This window comes from Temnothorax longispinosus, chromosome 3, assembly GCF_030848805.1.
Source record: "Temnothorax longispinosus isolate EJ_2023e chromosome 3, Tlon_JGU_v1, whole genome shotgun sequence".
In the NCBI taxonomy this organism is placed as follows: Eukaryota; Metazoa; Arthropoda; class Insecta; order Hymenoptera; family Formicidae; genus Temnothorax; species Temnothorax longispinosus.
The window spans coordinates 22932075-22954880 of record NC_092360.1 but is presented as its reverse complement, the minus strand read 5'-3'; the positions used below and the strand labels follow the sequence as shown (position 1 = coordinate 22954880).

The window sequence follows — 22806 nt, the reverse complement described above, 5'->3', positions numbered from 1 at the left end:
AAAAGCGTCCCAAGAAAATCGCCGACATTGCGCCTCTCATTCTCATTCTTCTCTTCTGTTATTGAGGATTTATCGGTCGAACGCCGGACGCGGTGAATCCTCCATTATCGCTAGATGGGGATCGACTTCAGGCGTTTGCGGAATCTCGCATGGGATAGGCTAGCGTTTCTCAGGGACTTTCGGCGCAACTGGCAACGGAGTGGTACAATCAGACATCTGCGACGAGGTGACAGAATATAAATCGTCCACAATAATGGCGACCACGGTGGAGGATCAGAATTCAATTGATATGAACGAGGATAAAGATTTATCGTAAGTTTCGACGCGGACGAATCGCGGTAAAGAGCCACGTTCGCGGATCGCTGGCGAACGATGGACGCGGCGGTCCGTCGTGCCAGCGTCGCGACGCTCGATGACGATTTAACCTAACCGCGCCGTGTCCGCTCGCACACTGTACGGCGGTATTTTTTAACTGCGTCCTCCTGCTTTTGTCTTGTAGATTCGACCAGGTCGCGCATAACTGGGTGGACATCACTCAAGAGTTCTTCGAGGCGATCACAGGTACTTGACTGCCAAACCGATCGTTATCTCTTGTCATATACTCGACTATCGTTCACCCTGTCCCGCGCGCTCTCTTCGTCTCTGCGGCCTTGTCTTATTAACGTTGGGGACCTGTTTTCTATTGCTACACTGGCTGCTAGTTCGAGAAGTTTATGTACATATACATTGAAGTGTGAGAAACGTATGTAAAAGACTCTTATGGCTAGTGTATGTACACAATGGGTCAGTTTTCTGTTGCTGAACTGACATTAGTTCAGAGTTTATCCTTTTCCTTTCAATGTGGAGTAGAAGAGACAAACTCTGAACTAGCGCAGCTAGTTGAGCAAAAGAAAACTGACCCAATGTATATACAGTTCTTGAACTAGCACTGCCAGTTCAGTGATAGAAAACAGACCCGTTGGATCTGGGACCTGATTCTTGATTCATTTGCAGGGTAAACATATACGCAAATTCCGTTTTTACGAACAATCTATACGTTGATTGATTGAGTGATAGCCAATTTGCAACTTTTCTGTAAGAGCAGAATCTGCACATATATTTATCTTGCGAATGATTTCAAGAATCGAACCCCTTTGTTGATTTTCGGTATTTTTACATACTAAACGCTTTTCATGTTTGAAATAAGATAGAGAAAAAGGAAACAGAAATTAGCAGAAGTAAAAAGGAGGTTTAAATGGAAAGAAAAAGCAGATATTTTCTTTAAATAGGCTACTCTCTTTAAATTTAAGTATTTTCCAGATTTGTTTAACGATTTATTATATCATAAACGTAGCGTTCAAATTATGATTCTATCTTGTTATTATATTAATTTTTAACTATTTTTTTCTTTTCTTATCTTTTCTATGTAGGACAAGAAAAATAAAAAAACATTTGAGAAGAAAACGTATTTTAATTTTAACATATATACATATATGTATTTCGTACAGTCATTGAATTTTTTGTGAATTATTGTTACAATGTCTTGATTTTTATCAACGTTGCTTTATCGTCAATCTGAATCATGTCATTTTGCCTAGTGTTTTTCTTCCTAATATCTTAATATTATATTTGCATACTTTATATGCTTTTCTTGATTTTGTGAATTCTAAAAAATATGTTAGATCTAATCGCAAATTATAATAAATATTACAAAACAAAAGCTCCCTCGCTTTATGTTAATCTCTTTTCTCTCTGTGTTTATGTTTTCTGATTTAATCCTATCAAAATCTATTTGACATAAATGTTGACATAAATATAGCATTAATAGCCTAAGCAAATAAGTAGAAAATATATCCTGCATGTAAAGTTTATGAGGAATGTGTATCGAATTTATAATGTGATAGTAATATATTTATGTATACTATATATATATTATAGAATACTATATATTAGTGGTGCATAATTCTCTTGAAGAGTCGCATAAAAGTTACTGGAGATTGCAAAATTTTTTCTACTCTTAATATGTATTAATGTACAATTTAATTTCATTTATAAAAACTACATGTACTAAAATGTAAAAAAATTATTAAATTTCACATAAATTAAAACGACTAATTTCTTAAATTATAATTATCCTTATATATCACTTATTTTTATTTATATGAATGTTAAAAAAATTAATGGATCGCGTCAAATTTCTGAGGAAAGGGGTCACGAGCATAAAAAATTGCATACCACTGTATCATAGAATATGTATCAGAATAGAATTGTTATATTACATAAGAAATTTTTAAGATTGAATTATGAACTTGTTTTAATCTCTAAAAATAAAAATAATATTAAATTAATATTAATTGTAGCAATATTTTACATTTATTATTTTTGGGACGCGCCAATATATATTTCTGCATTCTGCATTCAGAGTTGGAACTGGGAGAATTATTACATGATGAGCTGTTCGGGTTATTTGAGGCCATGTCTGCGATCGAGATGATGGATCCGAAAATGGATGCTGGCATGTTGTGCAATCGGGGGAACAACAAGCCTTGCACTTTTACCCAAGCGGTCGATTCAGGCGCGATCAAACTGGACAACTTTACACCCGCCGAAATTATAGGAATAATAGACTCAACATATGCGTGTATAGTATCTTGGTTGGAGGGACATAGTCTTGCGCAAACCGTATTCACGAACTTGTATTTGCATCAGCCTGCGCAAATACTAGATAAGCCTTTGAAGACCTTCTGTTATGCAGTTTATAAGATAATAGAGATAATTAAGGACTGCATTAATAAAGCTTTGGTATTTGAAGAGGAGGATTTTCAGAGCGTTACCTATGGCTATAGATTACAGCAAGACATTACAGAACAAAAAACGATATCGATGTTGCGGGAAGTTGAAGAGGAACTTCATCGGAAAAGTCGGATAAAACTCGTCGATGTCGAATCTGAGAAGGAGGTAAATCTCTTTGTAACTTTTAGTTTTTCTTTTGTTTAGATTCAGATTTCAAGATATATGTCTTATTCTTTAATTTTAATACTTACTTTATTACTTTCACATCTATCTTTTTACGTATGATTATTATTTTGTTATATTTATCTATGACTGTGACTTTATTGATAATATTTTCTTGTAGTATAACGATGGAATTGCACTTTACGCGAGGATCCGATTTACCAAAATGTTCTATCAAGTGTTAACATTGATGGGCCGGAAGCAGCAGTTGCAACAGAATTTAAGTGATTGCCAGAGATTGTTGTCAAATTGTTCCGATATGCTTAATATTATGATTTCAACGGTAGTTCGCGGAGAAAAAGCTGATGAAGTTTGTAAGTATACATTGGCAATATTATATATTTCCCTTTTCATTATACATAATTTTCATGAACTAAGAATCGGTTACCTTTTTATGAAAAATTGATACTTACGTGACTTTCTCTTATATAAGGAGCAATATTTATGCAAGAAAGTATAATTTGTTATTTTCAATTATACATGCAGCTAATCATCCAAACATTATGGGATTTGATCCGATGGTAAATCAAAGATTGTTGCCACCGACGTTTCCTCGATACACGAAAATTAAGCCAAGGATAGATGCCTTAGAATATTTAAGCGAATTGATAAACAGATTCAAAATGGTTACCAAGATCACAAGTCATATCGGATTTCACGCGGCCTTGGTAATTAGCGATTAATTAATGTTTCTTCATCAGTGCTGAATTTATATCGAACTTAAACGAATTTCTTTTTAGGATTTTTTCTTGGAATTCTCGCGTCAGAGTCCGTGCATATTGTCCAGGTCTATGCTACAAATCGTTTACTTGCCTATCACTAATCGCGTATTCGGTGTTCACAATTTCGCCGATGTTCTGAGAGACGCGGCGCGAAATTTCATCGCACCACCTGTGTTGTTGCCAAAAAGTACGTTGCTTCAGAATCACCAGGCTAAGGAGTACGTCGACAGCTTTCTGTCGCATTGTGTCGGCTTATTCGGAAACCTGTTGCAGCTCAGTGGACATAATAGGGCAAGACAAAGAGATAAATTGGCACATTTATTGGAAGACTTTGCGACGCTGCAAGATGAAGTAAGAATCGTGGAATTTTTTAAGTTATACTTTCTACATGTTTTTTTCTTATAACATCTGTCGTTGTCTGCCCTTTTATTCATTCTATCTAAAAGAGTTTTTTTTTTACGACATTAGAACATTAGCAATTTCATTTTAAATAAAGCATATTTTTAAACAAAATAGTAATAAGTTCAAAATTTGAAATACATGTTTTAGGCGGAGAGAGTTGATGGCTATTTGCACACTCTATCTTTAAAAAGTGATACACCAAGGCCTCACTTGGCCTGTTTTGGTACCTGGATTTTATATCACACGCTGCGTGTGATGGTCATGTATCTATTAAGTGGTTTCGAGCTCGAGTTGTATTCGGTGCACGAGTACCACTATATCTTTTGGTATCTATATGAATTTCTATACGGATGGCTCGTATCTGCGATTACACGGGCTGATACGTTCTTAGCGGAGCAGGACGTACACAATGATACTCATAAGGGTAGAAGCAAAAAGAGCTCTAAGAATAAGAAGAAAAAATCGACGCCTAGACCGTATAATTTGGAGATATTAATGTACCAGGCTTTGCAAAATATATGTGGCGGATATTATAAAGTAAGTTACACACATTTTAAAGAAAAATTTGCAAATAAAGGATATACAATTTTCGGTGTATAATAAAGAAGTTATGAAATTTTCAGGCTCTAGTCGGTTTTCGCATGGATGAAAAAATTCCGCTTCCAGAGATACAGTTCGATTCTGAGCGGGTGAGATATGAGCATCGATTATTGCCGTTTTCATCTTTGTTAACGCCACCGCCCGTTCATTATCAAGAATTTCTGGACATGACAAATGCTCAAATGCATAAAAGAAATGTAAGTATAATATTTAATCAGTTTTATATCTTTTAAATCATAATACATAGAAATTGCACTATAAACATTATTCTTAATGTTTTAAACAGATAAATTGAATTTAACTTTTATTCTTGTAGGAAAAAGTTACCAGTGAAATACAATATGTTGCCGGTTGTCGACATTTTCATCAAGCTAGAAATATGTTGGAACGTGCATTGTTGCTTTATCCATCAAATAATTTAATAGAAAACGAAGTAAGTTTATAAAAATGTAAATTTATAATTGCACAATAGAGAACTAGTTTAGAATATTTATTTTTACTATTTAATCGGTTGTTTTTGTTTTGTAGATCAACAATTTATTAAAAGTAGCAAAGACAAATTTCGTGGTGCTGAAGCTATTGGCTGACGGACACAAAAAAGACTCAAAGGAACCACCGGTCTTCGATTTTTCTTGTCATCGGCATTTTCCTCTCATTAAAATAACTTAAATCACATATTTATCAATTTTTCTCACAATGTAAAGGACACGTTATTTATTTCACTAAAATGCGGAAAAGTATCTGTCTTTAATTCGATCCTTTTCCTTTTAGGTATCTTTAAATGATCTCTTTGTTCTATGCATTTCCTTCCATTGTTTGAACACATTGTAAATCTTAAAATTCATTGTACCTAAATCTTAAATGCATTTGATGCTATTTTTGTGCAGTCTTGTTTCTGGAAGGAAATAATATTTGTACATAAATTTTTTGGTTTTGTAGGAAATCGTACATTAAACTAAAAAATTATGATGAATATTATAAATAAGTATATTAGAGTCTTAAGAATTACAAATTGATGTGAGTTGTAAATACGTTCTGCAATATAGGAAGTGATAAAAATCTCAAACATAGATACGATTTTCTCGCACACCATTTTAACCAGCTCGCCGCACTCCGGTCCAATGGACCGCTGAATATTTTTCGGTTTTCGAGTCTTTACATAATAACATAATTTTTTAGTTTCCTTATAATAAGTTTAGTTTACATACAAATTATTTTCTTGACCTGATACTATCATAAACATCTTACTCGGAGTCTGTATTCCGATTCTGCTGTATTTCCAATTTCTACAGCATTTGGTTAAAAATATTAATTAGAATGAAAATGACAGTGCGACGAAGTCGAGCGATCTCACGAACCGGGCTGTGGCGAATTAAGGACTCGAAAATAAGTATGGTTAGCTAAGGTTAATAATATATTATTTATTACCTTTTGGAATTTTATTTTTAAATTAAGTGCCATATGTCTCAAATTCAAGTCTGAATACTTTCTTGTGCTACTGTTTTCTTCGTATTCTTCATAAATTAATATAGAAAATATTAAGTTACTTTTTATTTTTGCTGATATAATTTAATAAAATTTTATTTAAATGCTTTTTTTTTAATGAAAGTAATAAAAAGCTATAGAAAGAAAATGTACAATTTATTTTTTATTTTCTTATATGTTAACATAATATTATTAATGTATTATGTTAATATATTTCCTTATATATTAACTTAATCTATACCAAAATAGAAAATGTCATGTATGAAGTCCAGTAAATAACATATACGCGATTAGGATCGTAATGTAAAAAAGTTTATCTAGAGGAAGTTAGAGGATGTTTGTAACATCGTGTTTATAAAATTTGTTATCGATATAAATAAAAGAAAAAACGACTTAAGTAACCACTAATTCTTTGCGATGATCTCGTCGGTTGGAATAGAAAAACAAAGGATTCTCAAGCCTTACCTGGGTGGATGGCGACATAAAATTACCGGAGTAGAATATGTAAATGCAACTTCGCAGACCGGACCTTTGTCAAAGGGAGGACCCGTGAAGAATGCATATAGCAGGGCGGTGCAATGTGTGCAAACGAATGACAGAGCAACACAATCCTTGCGTCATCGTGCGACGCAGATGTGGCGGTACTAAATATTTAAATAAATTTATATGACGTGTTCAGTCTCTTCAAAGCATATAACATCGCGTCTAATTGTATATTATGAAGATATGCAATAATAATAAAATTATTCTCTTATATATATTGTTATAATATGTTATTTGTAACAATATGTAATTAGTTACAAATTATTGTGTCGATTACTTACTGAGAAATGGAGAGAGAAAATATTAAAAATTTCAATACTCATTAAAATAAAGGCCTTCTTATTTATTGACGTAAGAATAAAATTCCGTTTTATGTAATCTTTATAATTATTGTACCATAATTTTCTATTATTGTTTTAATAAAACATTTTGTATATTAACTTAGCTGCATTATTAATTTGTAATTAAACTATACAATAATTCTGCAAGAAATAAGTGAATTAAAATAAATATACTCAATTATATGTATTGAATTCCTAATATTTTGAAGTCAAGAAATGGCTTTAAACTTTTATAAATCGTACTAACTGAATATTTCGCGTTATCAATTTAGAGAGGACTATTATGTACCTAACGAGGCGGATAAATACAAGACTGTAAAGTCTTATGAGAGCTACGTTGACATGCACTTGCGACTTAATTTAGATCGACATGCACGTGTAATTCAGAGAAATTATCGAGCATACAGATGGAGGAAATACATCAAGGAATGCGCGCAAGCTTATCGTGACATGATTGATAAATGTAAAAGATACGAAGAAGAGAAAGCTATTGCAAACAAGTAATTCAGTTGACATGAACTATTCAATGTGAAAGAGAAAACGTTTATTGAAACTTTTAAACACAATAATTTATACTCTCTGTTCTGTATTTATAATAATAAAGAATAATTGTCTGATTTTAAAAAATAATTAATAATTAAGATAATTACTAATATGCCGCGATGAGCTTTTATTCACTAGCAAAGTTTATCTGGAGTGTCTTGGGTCCTCCGCATTTTTTATTATCTTTTTTTAAACGTTTAATTTTTCTAAAAAACAAATGTATTTTTATATTTAATTTATTATCATTTTTAAGTGTGCGATAAAATCTTAAATCAAAATTTTGTTAAACCAAAAGTTTATTTGGCATTGAATAAATTTTTACTAAAAAAATATCTGCTTGATGTAAGAAATAAACCTGAAATACTCTTTCAAATATATTTCGAATATATTTAGAAAGTGTTGGAGACAGGAAGATATATAAAAAAAACTGTTTGCAGTTTCAAGAACATAATCAGAGTAATTTTTTTCATATTCTTTCTCGTAGAATATATTTTGTTTACAGCACTTTTGAGGATGCTCTGGTAGTCTTATTCCACATCTTATATTCGTGTCATAAACTCGCGTATTACATCCTTTTTTGTACAGGTTGCGGCATAAACAGAATATTCTTCGCCAAATATATCCTCGATCGAGAGCGGACTTTGACATGCTTTATAATCTGGTCGAAGGATGGAGGATTGATCGTTTAAAGGATATAAAGTCGCGGCTGTTCAAGGCGGGTCAGGGTGCCGAGAGTTGTATGATTTTAGAGAAAACGGTAGAGATGCTCAATCACATCGATAAACATAAACAAGCGATCAAGAGATCATATCGGAAACAAAGGGCTCTCAGATTTTTAACAGTGAATTGCAAGCCGATAAGATGGAGCGGTTACAAGGGAAAACTCGTGGAGATGATCACTATAAAAATTCAGAAGGCTCGGGAATTCAGAGAAATTTATAACGCATTGAACAATCGCGATGTTAGTGCGGAGGAACGGATGAAATTATTGATAACATTGAGAAAGGCGGTTGAGATGCACAATTGTGTCGAGGCACTTGATTTGTTGTCTTTGCTGGATCAAGAAATCGCGTTGTTGAATCGAAAGATTGAGGGTTTATCGCTCGATTATTTAAACGAAAGGATAACGCGTAAGTTTATTAATATTAATAATATTAAATAATGTAATATTATATATTATTAATAATAACGGATGATAAAACAACGAAAATTGAAAAGATAATTAATGCTATCAGTGAACTATTTTTACTAACAACTGATAGCACTTGTTAGTTATCGACAATATATTAATAATAATAATAATTTGTATCACAAAGTAAGTGTTTGTTCCGCCAATGTTATTAAACAAAATTAAGTATATTTCTTTCGACAACAAATTGGCAATCCATACATATAGTTACACGACGTTTCGACCCAGGCTTCGGGTCCTTATCAAGTAATTTAACAAAAATATAGCATGAGGTCAATAACACTGTCAATATTTAAAAACGAGTAACAGAAATTAATATCTATTTGTATGGTATGGTAAAAAAAAAATTAACAAAATGGAAAAAAAGAAAAAAAAATGAAAAAAAAAATATAAAACATTTGGCAAGTGAATTCTAAAACACTATCGGATAAATTGCAGACAGTGTTGCAATTAATTCATCCAGCAATGTTTCAAAATTCACTGGCCAAATGTTTTTTTTTTTTTTTTTTAAGTTCTCTTGGCAAGACATACTCTCGGTGGCTTGCCATTGCCTTCCGAGAGGAGAACGAGCGAATATAATTTTTCTAGCTCTACCGGGAATCGAACCCGGGACCTTTGGCTCAATAGACCAATGCGCTGTCAAATAGGCCACGCTCGACAATGCTAACATATTTGTATACATTTCATGAACGTTAAATATAATTTAAAAGACGTAAGAAGGGGAGTGTTAACATTTTTATAAATTTCATTTAACACAAAGTTTAATTACAAAATTAAGTTATATATTTAGAGTTTCCCAGAATCTTTTATTTTATCTTGCAACGTGCTTGCCTTTAGTATAATAACATAATAAATGTATCCTTATATTATAGATACTTACTTGAATTTTGTAAGAATGTATGGAATTTGCGGCTGCGAATGTGTCACTAGGGATTCTAAGGACAACGAATTGCGCGAACCTTTAGAAACAGAAACTAAACTTTGTCGGAATTGTTTAAAGCTTCTCCCCATCCGTAGATTTTTAATACATACTAGAATGAAGAAGCTATCAATTTGCAAAAGTGAGTATCGAGCATAGTATTAGATATTTATGTAAATAAAACTTCTTATCTAAAAATTTACTGATAAGATTTTAATTTTTGAATTTTGATTTCTTATATATCTAAATATAAAACTAATAAACTTTTAAAACTAATTAGATACATGTTTTAGGCTGCAATTCTCTAAGCCGACGTAATATTGCGCATGTGGATTACGAACCTTATATGTTTATATTAAATTGCGTGCGAGCTGAGGAGGAACGTCGGGGCAGCGCTTCCGCTTTGGCATTTATGATGCAAGAGCAAGATATTTATCACTTGGTTAATCATATTTGGCAAGGTCAATCGGCAGTCAGTAAGACTCGAGATCTTTTTATTCTGAGAATGGTCAGATATCAGAAAGACGTCGAATGGGCGCCTTGGAATTGCATTCTTCTGACGAAGGACGAAGCCGACATGCATTATTACATTGACGATCTCGCTGCGATATATTCGGAGCATTTGATAAGCCAGATTGATTTGAGACATCAGATTGCAAAGAATTATTTCAAGTGCGTGTACTTGAACGCTTCTGTCAGTATTTACGCGTTTTTATCAAAATAGTATAACAATTTCTGACTTTTTGAATATATTTTTAGACAACTGATTATTTTCGAAAAAGATTTCCGCGAATCTTGTCGCTTCTCAAAGATTCAAAATGGGATAAAGTACAAACCACCGGTAACCGTGGAGAATTACGAGCCATCTAAAAAATACAAATTAAGAGAAGGAATTGTATCACGCTAAATTCCGTGAATATTTTAAACTTTTAAATAAACGATTGAATAAGCGATTAAATAAACTTTTAATAAACGATTAAATCCCTTCGTAACATATTTTTCAATCGGTTCAACTTTAATGTAGCATCGAATCGATGCTATTACGAATTATTGGTATAGCGATTAGTCAGAGATTTAATAAACTTTTGTTACATAAAAGTTCCATTCTTTGAATTTTGCTATATTTTGTTCGTTCAAATATTGTCTGAATAAAATGTGTGGTTTCTACACATCTACACATAAATTCGTAAAGAGAGAAAAAGCAAAATGGAGCAAATGAAACAAAAGCCGTTAAAAAATTTGATATGTTTTCACAGTATACTACGGTAAATTTGGAAATTGATTGGAGATACTTAATATTTTAAAATACATCTAATAACTGATAAAAGCACTTTTGTGTCTTGATATTGTTTACTAATCTCATGTAATAATGATACACTCGTTATTAAAAATGTTTCCAATTACTATTTACAAATTTATTGTAGATGATTTATATTAGATTTAGATCATGAATCAGAATAAGAAGAAATATATTATCTACTGTAACAAGAAGCACAAGATTGTAGAAAAATTTTGTGTCTAACAAAATTATAAAAGATGAACAATGTCGAGGATTATTATAATTTATTTGTACCAGAGAGTGCTTTTAATGTTATTAAGATTTAATTTTAATTTGTGTTCATTGCGTGTTATAAGTGGCATCGTGCTGATATTTATATTATTACATCTATATTATATGTATATTTTTTAAGTATTTTTATTTATATTAATTATTTGAAGGAACGAGATGTTGATAAAATTAATAGAATTAATAGATCTTCACGATATACATTGCTCTGGCAAATATGTATGTGTACATTTTATATTTATGCGCGTCTACCGTACGTATATCTGTTTACTATTAAGAAGTGTATGAATTTTTCCGAGCTGCCAATATACCTATTGTTCAAGTCTCCGGAGAAATAGCAGAAAATGTTTTATGGCCATATCGTATATGCAACGTTGCTCCGAGAATCGAGCGCGATATTGCGCTCCTGGATGCAACCGGCGCGGCGATAGTGAAAGCTTTTACGTAAGGAAAGTACACCGACGAACGATAGCGGCGCGGTTTTTGCACTATAAAAGTTATTGCGTAACGGGATATAAATTGTTCGCTGTTCCAGCGCTGGCACCAGTCGCTATCGTATCACTTTATCGCCGTAATACAATCTGGCTTATACTTGCAAATATATCGGTTAGCTGCGCTACCTTTAATTGGTCCCGAGGGCGAATAATTCGAATCGATTATTTACGTTCAATGCGATTTGTTAGGACGAAAATTAAAAAAAAAGCGAAAAAACAATAATTATCGAAATTCTGAAATAGGTTTGTCCGAATCAACCTGAAAGTTTTAGTTTAACAATGTTTAACTTATAATATTAAGAAAAGCGCCGGAACGCACACCATATCGCGAAAACGTTACGTGTATTAGATTTGATACACTTGAGGTTTCAAGGTGCATGTTTGGCTCTCGAATGCGTTATATATATGCATCTTGCACATTGCGCTGAAAAGCAGAGACGTATGAATGCCGTCGAAAATTCTCTGCCCCGGGGCGCATTATGCCCGCCGCACACCAGTCCTGAATTCATATATCCGTCGCGCGCGGGAGGCTTTTGAACCCGGGGAACACAGAATCGAAAAATAATGGACAAGAGAAGGCTTTTGACCGATCGACCAAGCACACGTTGCCACTGGCAACGTTGGATTTAAGGCTTTGAGCTTTCAGGTGCCATGCCCCATGCCGCGCTGCGGAGGTCTCGCATCGCACATGGGAGTAGTATACCTACGTATAGGACGCATTAAAAGCTACTCTTCGACGCGCGATCTACTTATCCCTCTAGGATCGCGCGAGTGTCAAAATTTGATCGACGATGTGCACTACTTTACCCACCAACTCAGTTTAATCCGACTAAATCGTTCAATCTTTCGCGAAATGCAATCGCTTCGCGATAAAAGCACTTTTCCGGGCTCGTAACGGGGCGCGCGATAACGTAATTTTAATAAATCACACGAAAACCGTATTAAAATTATAAAGCCGTTAGACGAAAAGTAAGTATTTTAAGATTTTGTGCTTAAATTATGAAGTGCCCCTCGTGTGATATTGTGCGGTGGGTGACAAAGTGCCTCGCGTTGCCCTCGGTAAGTCTCTCGATAAATTTTCTTTCGTAAATTCCCAAGGTATTTATTTTGAGAGTTTTGTTAATAAATTCATAACAAGCGGACACAACCGTTCTGTAATAATGAACGCTTGCGGCGGGTATCGACGAAAATATAATGCATCAATATTTATGTGCCCGCAAGTAATTGTACCGCCGTGCGGCAATTAAATCCGACGAATGTAACGATTGTCCGTAATATTCGGATCTCCATCTATTGACGCTCTCATTCTCTTCTCGAGCGTCCAATTAAGGGCGCGCTCTTACAAAAACGCAAAAACAAGCGCTCTTTTTTTCTTCGCATTTGCTATTATATGCTTGCGTTAATTACTTCGCTCGCGGTCTACGCTCTGTTCGCCTCGAAACTCATTTCTTACCGCGAAATCATTCACGAGAGGCGCAATCGAGATCGAATCGTTTATTTATTTCCTTCTTTCATTATATTGCGATAACAAAGCTATGCCAGTTGATATGTTATTTACGCGTTGCGTAATGCTGTTGTAAAACGATTTCCAATCGTCATTTTATTTTTATTTCTCTCCTTCGTAGAGGAGTCCCGATGTAAAAGAAAATGGCTGGTCAGATTATTAAAGAAGCATTAGCCCTGCTCGTAATATGAAACCATTTTCCGTTCGATCGATTATCAATGTGGGTACACTGGAAGGCGCGGTACTTCATAAAATCTAGCTTTCCATCAAAAATCCTTCGTACCTCACTGGACCTTTTCTTTCGTTCCCTTTAAAGCGCTAGCTGTATATTCCGAAATGTTATAGAGCCTTACAAATGGAAATTCTAGAGTCACGTTTATACGCGTATAGCATCCCCATGTTGCTACAGCATTCTCAGAGCGTAGAAGATTTATCGCAAGCTAAAGTTAAATGTTTATAATACTGATATAAAATACTTTACTCTTGATTTTTTTTTAAATATTACAGGTAGATATTGTAGGTGAAATCAAAATGGATCGAAGTAAAGTTATATAAAGCCATTTGTAGGCTTTTACGTTTTGCCCATCCAAAAAAAATGTCGAGCAAGAGATAGTCCATTAGTGGCCACTACGTGGCCACTAGCCAGCCGATTATCGAAGCTATCTGCACACAATCTACTCCGTTAATATATTCTACCTTTGGAAAAAATGATTACAACGCTCGTAGTAAAAAAAAGAAGCAAACAAATCCTGGGTTACAAGAACTCCGAATATTTCTACGATATCTAAGCAATTTATGTCACTCGCCTGACAATGATCTAACTCCTTCGTTTATCGCGATCATTAATCTCTCTCGTTTCACCCATATTTGTCGCGGAGTTTACCGGGCGAATTACGTTGCGCTGCGAGGAAGCGCATAACTTCCGCCGACGAGGATGAGAGGAAGGTGTCGCGACGACGGCAAACTTTCGCGTCCGTTTATATCTAACTTAAAATTCTCCTCCGTCTCCCCGCCCCCTCCTCCCCGATATCCTTTGCTTTGCATAAATATTATACGTGCTCTCTCCTCCGCTCCGCGCGGGTGACGATCTCCGGAAAAGTTTTGCCGTGCTTGCGCCGTGCCGTCTCTTAGCAACACCACCTCGCGCGTCCTTCTGTTCCGGCATCTCCGCGTTAATTTATAATATATAATATAGAAAAATGTGTCTCGCGTCACGACACACATGGCTGAGAAAGTGTACCCAGGTGTGATTCCCGCCACGCGATGAGAGCTTGCCGGCGGCGCGCGCATTGCACATGAGTGTCGACCCTACCCTTTCCATTCTTTCTCATTCCCCTCGGACCGGAATAAACATCTTTCATAATTATTGCCCGCAAATTGTCGTCGCGCGTGCTACTCGCCGAGAGCACTGTTCGACAAAAGTCACTCTTCCTCGGCTCAAGCCTTTCGTTCTCTTTGACTACTCAGCCGCTTCGCCGAGGGTTTTCTGAAAGTGTTTTCTTGTTTTGTCGCGGTGAAAGAGGGAAAAGCATCTAAAATAGATCCTTACGCTCTCTGAGATCTTCGTGTGTTACTTTGGTGTTCTTTTCCACGCCACGTCAGACATTCCTGAGAGATCAAAAGGGCAATAGACATTTCTCGGTGTTACGAAGTGATGCTGGGTTGTGCCGCAACGCGTCGAGGATAATTTAAATTTACTGTTAAATAAAATCTCAGTACTATAAATAAGTTAGACTCAGTTGTAACACTGCACTATAAAAAGAATATGTGGATTCAAATGTTCGAACGAGAGAGAAAGATTTTGGGGTCAAAGATCTGGGATGCTACGTGCGGAATCCGCGAAATAAGAGATCTATAAATCTGAATGTCTGAGGAGCCAACGGTCCGCGAAACCAAAGACCTATAAATTCATGTGTTTATGAAATAATGGCTCGAAGCGAAGATACACTGGATTCGAAAAAGATTTATTGTTGCGTTAAATAATAAGATACGCGAGGCCCCGACAGGCAGTTTTCGATATTCTCTTTAATCGTGAAATATATATTATTTCATCTTACTTATACAGTTTTGCGGAAAATATTTCTCTCGCGTATATGGCATATCGTATAAATATATAAAACAAATATTTCATAGAGAGGTACGCTCTCCAAGAACGACGTGACTTTATTGTCGTAAAGTAGAATTCGATATCAGACAGTATGAATGCAAACGATTTTTGACAATCAGGATACTGGTAAATTTAGGTAAATATTTTAAGAAAGGAACGGAATTTGGAACGATATATCGTAAAATCAAGTTTTTTTTCATGTCCCTTAATTGTTAAAAATCCTTTCTAATAAAAAAAACCCTATTTAAATATGTAATATTATTATATTTGTTATAATTTCTGGCTACGCGATATTGAAATAGAAAATATGATACTACTTAATTTCTTATATGAAACACATTCCAATAAAAAATTTCACATATTATAATCTCAAGATTATTTTCATGATTCTAATTATATTTAAAATATGATTAAAATAAAGTTATTCGATTATATTAGAAAAATTATTCATATTCCGATCTATACTTATCCTGTTGGCCCTCGCTCGAGGGCCAACTGCAATACCTATGCATCCTTTGCGACAAAGCTCACGCAAAAGTGCAAAGTGTTAGCTGGCGCAGTTTCCCTGGCGCTGTCAGATCCCTTAAAGCTTAAACGGAGAGAATGGTAATTTCCTTTACTGTCGGGTATTACCATTATCCCAGCGGCAGGTCGCTACAGCAGTTATCCTTCCACCTTCTTGACCTGGACCTGGCGAGTTTTTACTCGTCTATGAACGTAGGAGTTTGAGTTCCCCACGGGATGGGCCACCATCGCATTACAATGCTGAAGATAAAGGATCGCGAGCAGTTTCAACCAACCTAAAAGAAGAAAGTAAACCGTATCGTAAAATAGCTGACGCAAAGTATCGTATTTCCCTTCATGGACGATAGAATTGAATCGGCTATTGCAAAAAAAAATTCCAATCTTTTTACAAACAAATCATAAACTGAATTATTTGTTCTCTTAGATAAGTAGTGTGTCAAGTTTGAAAATATGGAATCTAGGATTGGATTTTATTCGCAATGTCTCTCAGAAAGAAAAGTAACTAGTATTACAAAAATTGCTGAAGCTTTTTCTTAATTTTTGAAAGGGCTCCTTCTTTTATAATAACGCATGCCTTTTGTGCAATGACTGTTCAGTTCTGCAAACATAACAGAGTAAAGACAATTTAGAGCAATATGATCTTAAACCACAAATTGTTTATCAAGTAATTTAATAATATAATTTATATAATGGCAAGTAAACTCTTTCATAAGAAGAGAGTATATATTATTTTCAAAGCATATAACTCAATTTTTCTATCTTGTAAATATCATTTTTTTTGCATTGATGTTTTGCAAAAGATAAGAAACTAATTTATCGAGACTATAAAGCGCTCAACAATAATCAGATAATCTCCGAAGAAATTGAATAAATCTACTTGAAGTAATTTCTCTTTATTTTTTTGCGAACAAAAAGCTAATTTTTATTATTTCATTCTGCTCAAATCTAAGAAATTAAAAATAAAAATTAATAAAAACAAGGAAACTGCTCGCAAATTTATATTACATTGTAAATGCGTTGAATATTATAATATTCAGTTTTTATATTAATATGACTTCTAAAACGTGTACTTTACATATATATTAAACTGTGTTTTTATAACATCGTCTCTGGTTTTACAATTTTATAAAACATTGGAATTTTTCGCTTTTATATGTTTCACCGTAATTTATGCCGAAATAATATTGCACTTGCTGTAAAATTATAATTTGAAAGCTGAGAATTGTTATCGAGAAATTAAAGCGTGGTTTTCTACGAAGACTGCATTATTTTCACATTATACACCATAATCGGAAATTACAATAGTAACATTCCTCTAAATGCGCCAGAGCTTTCATACCTGATATCCAATATTTCTTCACTTTACATTTTCGATCTAGAGGAAGGAGCGGGGAAGCGGCGAAGGAAGGAACGTAATCTATCCATTATTATGCGATGTTATGCCTTTGTTTTCCGACTTTCTTGATCGAAACCTTTTTCTTGTAAGACATAGGCGGTTAGATCCCCGGCGGGATGAGACGCTGATGCTCCATGGCGGTCGTTGCGAGAATACAAGATTATGGCTCAAGGACAAAGCCGTTTCTCGGCGGATGGAGGAATACCGTTACCGGCTTGATCTATCATAATGCCTGCACGCAGACACGCAGCGGCGCCGACGGCGGGACGAGGAGCAGGATCACGCAGACCGTCGCGGTCGTGGACACGGTCACCGATGTCGTTCACGACCAGGCGGTGCAGGTGGAGGCGATGCAATTTTTGCCCGATATACGTGACAAAATTATCGCGCCTGGAAATTCTTCCTTCGGGAAATTGCCGGCGTCAGTCGAAGAAGTCAAATCGTCATCCCGCCAGAAAAATAGTAGAATTCTTGACAGCGTCGTTAAAATACAGAAATGTTATAGGTAAACGCGGATTTTACTACGAATAAGATATTTATAATGCATATATGCTAATTTCTTTTTTGACAAATTAAAGAGTAAACGCCCAAATTATAAAAACATACAACTTTTAGTATTTCTGTAACTATTCCTAACTTTTGTCGGAACAATATAAAGTGATGTAAAGTTAAAGAAAAAGAATTTCAATTTTTATCAACCTATTTGCTTATAATTTAATTCGTGAAAATATATTAGAAAATTAATTATTATATATATTAGAAAATTAATTACGCTACGATCAATAAATTCAAAGCAATTATCAATTCGGATCGATTCGCAGGGCTTATCGAGCTAGAGTGGCGGCTAGAGCAAACGCTCTCGAAGTGATTGATGTTGCTCAACGTGATGAAGCGAACGTGACCGAGCACGCAGGACGTTCTCAGGCGTTGTCCGTCTACAGCGCCACGGATTTCGTGATACTGAATCGTTGCCCGCCGCGTACGAGCTCCGACTTCGAGTCGCTCTACAATCTTCTGGACCGTTGGCGAATCCTCGAGACCGAGCGAGCGAGTCTCACGCTTCTCGGGTCATCGAGGGTCGCCAACTGCGGCCTGATTCTGTCAAAGGAGGTCGAGCTATTGCGCGCCATAGACTCCATGAAGACCGCTGTCCGTCTCAAGTATAGAGAACAGAAGCGACATCGATTCCTGGACGAGTTATCCAGACCGATCACCTGGCAGGACAGTCGAGGTCGACCGATCCTGGTCGACACCCTGCGCATTCAGCGAGCTCGCCAGCACAAGAATGTCTACGCCTCGCTGTCGAACGAGAACTTGTCCATCCCGGAACGGATCGACTTGTTGCACGATCTGAAATACATCGCCGATATGCACACGTGCAGCCAGTCACACGAGCTCGTTTACTTGATCGACCAAGAGCTGGATCTTTTAATGTGTCGCGTGGACACGAGCAGACTCAACTGGCTCAGGAATCGACTGAAGTTGAGCTTCCTCAGGCTGGCGCGCAACACTCTGCAAGGTCTTTCTTTCAATCTTTCGCTTCGTTTATGATGGTGATGCAATAGTTTCCTTAAACAATTCATTAAAACAATGGGTAAAAACTTGAAGTCGAAAAATTTACATATGCAAAACTATTTTTAAATTCTAAAGTTAGTCTTTAAATACTAAGATATTTTATTTATTCGATATATTAATCGCTATAGTCGAATAAATAAAATATCTTGGTTTAGTCGGCTAGTCAAATAAATAAAATATCTTGGTTTATAATCACTGGCGGACTATGTCCCTCGTGCTTTTTCTTTAAATATAAATTAATAATTTCTATCTGTCTCAGGCGATATTGAGGAAGACGCGCATCTGTTCGACTGGTCAGACACCAGCATCACGCGCCTCTGTAGGACCTGCGGCAGGCTCTTATCTTTGGAAAAGTTTCCCCGCGAACGGCGATTGCGCTCCTCTTCTTGCGTCTATTGCACGTCCATGCGAACCCGGAAAAGCCCTCGCATCGTGTACGAGCCCTACGAGAGGATATTATGGGAAGTCAGACGTTTCGAAGCCAGGATGGGTTGCTACGGCAGTCTGGCCTTCGTGGTCGGAGCTAAGGTCATCTGTCGCCTGGTGAATAAAGTCTGGCACGGTAGGTCAGGCATCTCCGAGTGCGACGACCTCGACGAGCTGAGACTGACTCGCTTTCGACGCGAGCACGAATGGGCACCCTGGAATTCTCTGTTATTGACGAAAACCGAGGCGGCAATTCATCACGGGATCGCTGATATCGAGAGTTTCTATGATTCATCGCTCCTGCAGAAATTTTACATGAAGAATCTCCAGGCGAAAGTACATTTCGAATCGATCTCTCAAGCGCGGAGGAACATCGTGACACCGTCTTCCTCGATGGAAGATCAATATTGACTTCTTTTTTTACTTAATAGACGTAAGAGAGAGCAAAATGAACAGCTAGTAAATTACGGATTTTTGCAGAAGAAAAAAATTTACAGGCAATCTTTAGCTCAATTTTAAGTTTGCTTATTGCCACGCATATTGCACAATTGTTATATTATTGTTGTTTATATAGAAATAATTGGAAAATTATCAAAGTTATTATATTAAGGAGATAATCTGGTTTGAACCAGAATATCTACTTAACACAATTTAATGTTTAAGCTCAATTTCTGATGTGAAGAAAAAATGTCACAAGAATTTGTTTGACATCCACTTACGATTCGCGCAATCTTTGTCCGCTGTTAAACGACCACAATATTATACTCCGCACTTGTACGAGTGCATTATATGTGTTTCCACGGTTCCACGAGAGAAATTTCGCGAGTTGAAGGCTCGTTCTAAGCCAATTACCAAGTTGTAGAGAAACGCAGTCCGCCTCCGGATGTCGGCCGTTCGTCCTGGCGGAAGTTGGGCGTCGGGGAAATACGTTGAGCTCGCATTATAGCCGGGACATCGCCGTTGTTTCTCGGATTTTCTCGGGACGCCTTCGAGGCAGAATGCCCTGGTCACGTTGATGGCGCCAGTTAATCGCGTTGCAGTTTATGAACTAAGTTTCTAAAGGCGAGAAAAGCGCTAAGGCGCGCCGCGCCTCGGTACGACTCGGACATTTAAATGCTGTCCATGTGCGTGTCGATTTCAGTGTATAACACGTTTTCTTATTTTTCTCCCGCCTTTTATAAGATTTATATTTATTTTTATTGGAAAGTTACCGTTTTCTTTTTTTCAATAAAACGTGATCGCGATAGCAATACCAACGACGAAAGGTATAGTATTAAGGAATAAAGATACTTATTTAAATTGAAGGTGATATGTTACATAAAATGTTACGTTAGACAATATTAAGATTGCAAAGAAGTAATCAAATAAAAATAAATAAATTGTATATATTAATATTATATTTATCTATTGTGTTAAAAAAAAATGTACAGTAAGTACAATTATTTTATATGTATATTATTATCTCTAAATAAAAAGTATAAGTTTGTGCTTTCTTTTTATATGTGAAAAAGGATTTATTAGAGAAACTAAAGACTTTACGATCTAATATTGTTGAAACGATCTCGCAAGCATTGTTTCGGCGACGAAATGTCGATAAACTGAAGAAATGACACGCGCGTCTGTATGGAAAAACGGCGGTTGCGGCGCGGAAATCGCGTCGTATACAAGAAACAAAGTGTTATGGAAAGGTCAACGATAAAAGCGGCCCCCAGCGTAGTAAAAGAAATAATAATGCAAAGACGAAGTGCTCGTGTGACAGGCCATTTCACGGCGGTATCCACATATGATGATAATTTTTATTTCTTATCACCTCGGGCAACCGTGCGTTCCATACGGCGGCAGCGAATGACTCCCCGGAGTAACGTTTAAAACGAACTTTCTTCGTGATAGTCTGGAAGAAATTCAACTCAGATATTAAAGCTCTCGCGTGTCACATGTGTGAAAGTAGATCTGGAAACGTTCGACATTATTTTTTAGGATGGTCGATAAACGAATTTAGACACCTGTCGAAAATTACAAATTTTGTTAGTAATGAATTTGAAATATTTAAAATATAATTTAATACGTCAGTCGTAAGTGTCATTGTATCGTGTTTTCTTTTTATTAACAAATGATTGCACAGTAGATTTAACAGTAGATAATATGTGGCGTTAAAAATCAATTAAGAAGCCGTGAAAAATTGTAGCAGATTTTTTTCTATCTAATGTAAGTGAAGTTATATAAGCTAATTCTTATCTTCTGAATTATTATTGTAAGAGGGGAGGGGACACATTGGCAGCATACTCTGTAAGAGAGAATTAGGTGTGTGGCGAGGTGTATCGTGTACAGAATAATGATCCCCTTGACAATATGTGAACATGTGCGATTCGTCGATAATATGGGTGCGAGACATAATCTTTCAATCAGCATTCAGCAATTCACCGCGGATCAACAGATAATCGTATTAACCCGGAAATACCGCTAATAAGTACCCGTATATCGTGAATGATCTAGCATGATGAATCCGTCATTGCGGCCGATAGCCAGTCAATGAACAATCCAATGGAAGTACACGGTACTTCCTAATGGATTTGTCGTGATTAAATAGTGGAGGGGCACAATGTACGGTCGGACGCGCGGTACGCCTTTGGTAAGTAGTAAATGGACGTTCGCAGTCGGCACGCGATATACCGTAGCTTAAGTAGTACAGGAAATGCTTCGATCGGACATGCTTGTGAAGAAGCCCGATTCTGTTGTATGTACATTGATTTGTACATATATATATGTACAACGTTGAGTTATTGATAAATAAATTAATTGCGTCAACATGATTAAAACTTCAGATCAAGTTACTGAATTTTATATTACATTTTTGACTGCTAAAAAATAAATTGTTCGTGGAATCTTAATTTTGATAATTTTTCTTGTTAGAATAATTATAATTATAGTGTAAGATAATTGTAATATGATATAATTTTTTACAATTTATTATTAAAAGAAAACTAAATATATTAAACATACTTTTTTTATTTATGGATTATGGATTAAAGATTATGAATTAAAAGTGACAACGCGACAGTTGCGTGGATAAAGTATAAGAATTTTAACGCGTATAATAATAAGATTGTAATCCTCACCGTTGTTGAATCACGCTCGGTTATATATACTAAATCGTTAAGTTCATGTCGTTCGGATACGATGTACTCTCGGGAACGATTATATTTTCGGCGGTATGGTATATGCGAGCCAGTTTCCTACAAGTCGAAGTGCCAGTCGCAGTTTTGCATCGAAATAAGGTTTTCGAGTTTAAATTAGAAAGGATTTGCCGTGCCGCGCGTCTTCTCTCTCTTCGGAGGCGCGTGCGAAACCGTGTATGCGTCTCTCATGGCCATAAATAAACTCGATCTAAGCTACGATATAGACAAGGATATATCAATGTCTTCGAGAGCCTAGCCTGCTTTAAATGCAAATGTGCATCGCTTCTCTTGTGTCGGC

At 35.8% G+C, this 22806-nt stretch overlaps 3 protein-coding genes across 3 annotated transcripts; all 3 read left to right on the top strand.

Moving 5' to 3' along the window:
• Nucleotides 1–126: 126 nt before the first annotated feature.
• Nucleotides 127–5458, top strand: Naa35 (N-alpha-acetyltransferase 35). Its single transcript, XM_071772760.1, has 10 exons — nucleotides 127–312; nucleotides 500–561; nucleotides 2402–2937; nucleotides 3116–3308; nucleotides 3481–3662; nucleotides 3735–4067; nucleotides 4266–4655; nucleotides 4742–4915; nucleotides 5035–5151; nucleotides 5247–5458. Exons 1-10 carry the CDS (start codon nucleotides 254–256, stop codon nucleotides 5385–5387), a joined length of 2187 nt encoding a protein of 728 aa, XP_071628861.1. The 5' UTR covers nucleotides 127–253; the 3' UTR covers nucleotides 5388–5458.
• Nucleotides 5459–5611: 153 nt separating this feature from the next.
• On the top strand, nucleotides 5612–10699 carry LOC139810146 (IQ motif and ubiquitin-like domain-containing protein). Its single transcript, XM_071773459.1, has 6 exons — nucleotides 5612–6844; nucleotides 7360–7571; nucleotides 8200–8760; nucleotides 9674–9880; nucleotides 10032–10410; nucleotides 10498–10699. The coding sequence occupies exons 1-6, from the start codon at nucleotides 6621–6623 to the stop codon at nucleotides 10643–10645; spliced, it is 1731 nt and encodes a 576-aa protein (XP_071629560.1). The 5' UTR covers nucleotides 5612–6620; the 3' UTR covers nucleotides 10646–10699.
• A 6323-nt stretch (nucleotides 10700–17022) lies between these two features.
• On the top strand, nucleotides 17023–20595 carry LOC139810367 (IQ motif and ubiquitin-like domain-containing protein). The gene is made up of 3 exons (XM_071773851.1): nucleotides 17023–17836; nucleotides 18153–18850; nucleotides 19166–20595. Exons 1-3 carry the CDS (start codon nucleotides 17466–17468, stop codon nucleotides 19741–19743), a joined length of 1647 nt encoding a protein of 548 aa, XP_071629952.1. The 5' UTR covers nucleotides 17023–17465; the 3' UTR covers nucleotides 19744–20595.
• Nucleotides 20596–22806: the final 2211 nt, after the last annotated feature.

Excerpts from the sequence above, each read along its gene's own strand:
- Naa35 (XM_071772760.1), top strand. The coding sequence starts at position 254 with ATGGCGACCACGGTGGAGGATCAGAATTCAATTGATATGAACGAGGAT. Across the intron at positions 2,938-3,115 it reads ATGTCGAATCTGAGAAGGAG|TATAACGATGGAATTGCACT; the intron begins GTAAATCTCTTT and ends ATTTTCTTGTAG. Across the intron at positions 5,152-5,246 it reads ATAATTTAATAGAAAACGAA|ATCAACAATTTATTAAAAGT; the intron begins GTAAGTTTATAA and ends TTTGTTTTGTAG.
- LOC139810146 (XM_071773459.1), top strand. The coding sequence starts at position 6,621 with ATGATCTCGTCGGTTGGAATAGAAAAACAAAGGATTCTCAAGCCTTAC. Across the intron at positions 6,845-7,359 it reads CGTGCGACGCAGATGTGGCG|AGAGGACTATTATGTACCTA; the intron begins GTACTAAATATT and ends TTATCAATTTAG. Across the intron at positions 9,881-10,031 it reads GAAGCTATCAATTTGCAAAA|GCTGCAATTCTCTAAGCCGA; the intron begins GTGAGTATCGAG and ends TACATGTTTTAG.
- LOC139810367 (XM_071773851.1), top strand. The coding sequence starts at position 17,466 with ATGGCGGTCGTTGCGAGAATACAAGATTATGGCTCAAGGACAAAGCCG. Across the intron at positions 17,837-18,152 it reads AAAATACAGAAATGTTATAG|GGCTTATCGAGCTAGAGTGG; the intron begins GTAAACGCGGAT and ends ATCGATTCGCAG. Across the intron at positions 18,851-19,165 it reads GGCGCGCAACACTCTGCAAG|GCGATATTGAGGAAGACGCG; the intron begins GTCTTTCTTTCA and ends TATCTGTCTCAG.